This window comes from Triticum urartu, chromosome 1A, assembly GCF_056163025.1.
Source record: "Triticum urartu cultivar PI428250 chromosome 1A, HENAU_Tu73, whole genome shotgun sequence".
Classification (NCBI taxonomy): domain Eukaryota; kingdom Viridiplantae; phylum Streptophyta; class Magnoliopsida; order Poales; family Poaceae; genus Triticum; species Triticum urartu.
The window spans coordinates 165,599,072-165,602,054 of record NC_141873.1 but is presented as its reverse complement, the minus strand read 5'-3'; the positions used below and the strand labels follow the sequence as shown (position 1 = coordinate 165,602,054).

The window sequence follows — 2,983 nt, the reverse complement described above, 5'->3', positions numbered from 1 at the left end:
CTCTCCGGAAACTCCGGGGCATGTACAACCCCACTCATTATTACATGAGAATGTCACGAGCGAAGACCTTCACGGGCACTGGGCCTTGCTTCATGGGTAGAACTTTCGGAGGTGCTGGATGTTCCAGGCATTCTGGATGGGGATCCCGTCCTATGTCTCCAGGCGCGCGGCGCGAGGCCTGGAGACGTGGGCAATCCTAAACGGGCCCTCCACATGGGTGAGAGCTTATGCGGCCCTTCCCGGGAGAGCACCCGCCTCAGGACGAGATCACCAACCTCGAGCGTCCTGGAGCGAACACTGCCGCAGTGGTACCGCCACAGCGCCTGCTGGTACCTTGTCGCCCAGAGCGAGGCTTGACGGCGGCGTTCCTCCCCTAGCACGAGGTCCATCCCCCGTGTGGCATCCTAGCATGCCTCGTCAAACACGAAGACCCGCGTGAAGCGATACTTGACCTCGTGAGGGAGAACCGCTTCGGCTTCGTAAACGAGGAAGAATGGAGTCTCGCCCGTCGGCTTGGTGGCGGTAGTGCAGATGGACCACAGCACGGACTGGAGCTCGTCGAGGCAGCCCCTGCCACGGGCCTCGTGCTTCTTCTGGATGGTTCTTGTCTTGAGGCCTCTCAGGACCTCTGCGTTGGCGCGCTTAGCTTGGCCGTTGCTCCAGGGGTGTGCCACTGAGGCGTAGCATATCTGTGTTCCAAGGTTAGCACAATATGTTTTGAAGAGGTTGCTAGTGAACTGTGAGCCATTGTCAGTGATGATACGATTAGGGACCCCGACATGACTCACGAGGCCCTTGATGAACTTGACTGCCAAGCGGACTGGGATGGTGCGGATGGCTTCCACCTCTGCCCACTTGGTGAACTTGTCGATGGCGACGTAGAGGTAGCGGTAGCCCCCGGGCGCTAGCGGGAATGGTCCCAAGATGTCCAGCCCCCAGACCACGAATGACCATGTGAGGCGAATGGTCTAGAGGCCCTGAGCGGGCTGGTGGATCTGCTTGGCATGGAATTGGCACGCTTCACAAGATCTCACCAGCTCGGTAGCATCATTGACCGCTGTGGGCCAATAGAACCCGCTACGGAATGCCTTGCCCACGAGGGTGCACGATGACGAGTGATGCCTGTAGTCCCCGCCGTGTATGTCGGACAATAGCTCATGTCCCTGCTCCCTAGAGATGCATTGTAGAGAAACATCATTTGGTCGCTTCCTATAGAGCTCACCGTTCCAGATGTAGAAGGCGGTGGCCTGTCGAGCCACATGCTCCGCGTCCTCCTCCTTCTCCGGCAGGGTTCCCTGAAGCAGATACACCATGAACTCTTTGGTCTAGCAACCCTCCTAAGGTTCTAGCGCAACAAGAGGTGGGCTCCTGAGGTCGGGCCGCAAGTCGGGGCGCCCGACAGAGGGGCCTGAGGGAGGTCCTCGCGAGCCAGTGCTGGTGCTGCTACAGGCAGGGCTGCAGATGGCTTGAAGAGCCGCTCCTCAAAGACGCTGGGCTCTTAAGGCAGGTGCCGGGACGCCCTCTTGGCGATGTCGTCTGCTTCCTTGTTTGTGTCGCACGGCACGTTCTGTAGTTCCATACCAAACAATTGTTTTTCAATTTTGCGTACCTCCGCAAGGTATGCCTCCATGTGCTCGTCCTTCGGCTCGTATACTTTGTTGGAGAAGTTGACAAGGAGCTGAGAGTCACCCTTGATGGTGAGGCGCTTCACTCCCAAGGCTGCCGCGGCATTGAGGTCGGCGATCAGGCCCTCGTACTCCACAATGTTGTTGGAGACCTTCTTGCGCTGCTGGAAGTAGAGCTGCACGACGTAGCAAAGCTTGTCCTGGGTGGGTGAGACGAGCACGGCTCCATCCCCCGCACCCTAACGCGTGAAGGCACCGTCAAAGTACGTGACCTAGCCATCTGGCGCTTCGCTTCCTGGTGAGAGTGGGCGATCCTCGCCTGCTTCGGGGCTGGGAACGTCGGTCCATTCTGCCATGAAATCAACGAGTTTCGCCCCCTTGGTGACCCTGGTGGTGCTAAACTCTAATTGGAATGCCTACAATTCGATGTTCCACTCAGTGACTCTCCCTGCAGCATTGGGGCTCCGGAGCACCCTTTCCAGCGGGTAAGTTGAGACGACCTTAATGGAGTGGCCTTGGAAGTAGTGGCGACTTGCGGGAGGCGACGAGGAGCACAAGCAAGAGCTTATGTGGCATGGGGTAGCGTGCCCGTGCATCACATAGTACCATACTGACGAAGTACACCGGGTGCTCGACGTGGGCGGAAGTGTTGATGGGGTATTCCACCTCCTGAGGCTGGGGGACCACAGGAGCTTTGTCTCTTGTTGGGGCAGCCGCGGCCTCCGGGGCATCGTCTTGAGGGGCCTGGTCATCTGTTGGTGCCGCCAAAGCCTTAGGCGCATCGTCCTCAAGTTGCATTGCCTTGCCCTGGGGACGGTCCTCACGAGGCTTGTCCCACCAGGGCCCTCGTGTAGGATCGAAAGTATCTCTAGAGGGGGGGTGATTAGACTACTTGACCAAATAAAAATCTAGACTTTTCCCAATTTTAAGTCTTGGCGGATTTTAGCAACTTAGCACTAGTCAAGCAATCAACCTACACATGCAAGTCTAAGAGTATAGAAGCGTAATGTAAAACATTCCACATGTACGTAAAGGGAGGAGTTTGGAGGGACCAAACGCAACGTAGACACGGAGATTTTTGGCGTGGTTCTGATAGGTGGTGCTATCATACATCCAGGTTGATGGAGACTTCAACCCACGAAGGGTAACGGTTGCACAAGTCCACGGAGGGCTCCACCCACGAAGGGTCCATGAAGAAGCAACCTTGTCTATCCCACCATGGTCATCGCCCATGAAGGACTTTCCTCGCTAGGGTAGATCTTTACGAAGTAGGCGATCTCCTTGCCCATACAAACTTCTCAGTTCAACACCACAATCTTGACGGAGGCTCCCAAGTGACACCTAACCAATCTAGGAGA

The 2,983-nt window shown here is 56.7% G+C and overlaps 1 protein-coding gene across 1 annotated transcript; it reads right to left on the bottom strand.

Annotated features, from left to right (window-relative positions):
- Positions 1-404: 404 nt before the first annotated feature.
- On the bottom strand, positions 405-1,313 carry LOC147990481 (uncharacterized). The gene is made up of 2 exons (XM_087538242.1): positions 1,035-1,313; positions 405-689 (listed from the first exon to the last, which is right to left on the bottom strand). Exons 1-2 carry the CDS (start codon positions 1,311-1,313, stop codon positions 405-407), a joined length of 564 nt encoding a protein of 187 aa, XP_087394368.1.
- Positions 1,314-2,983: the final 1,670 nt, after the last annotated feature.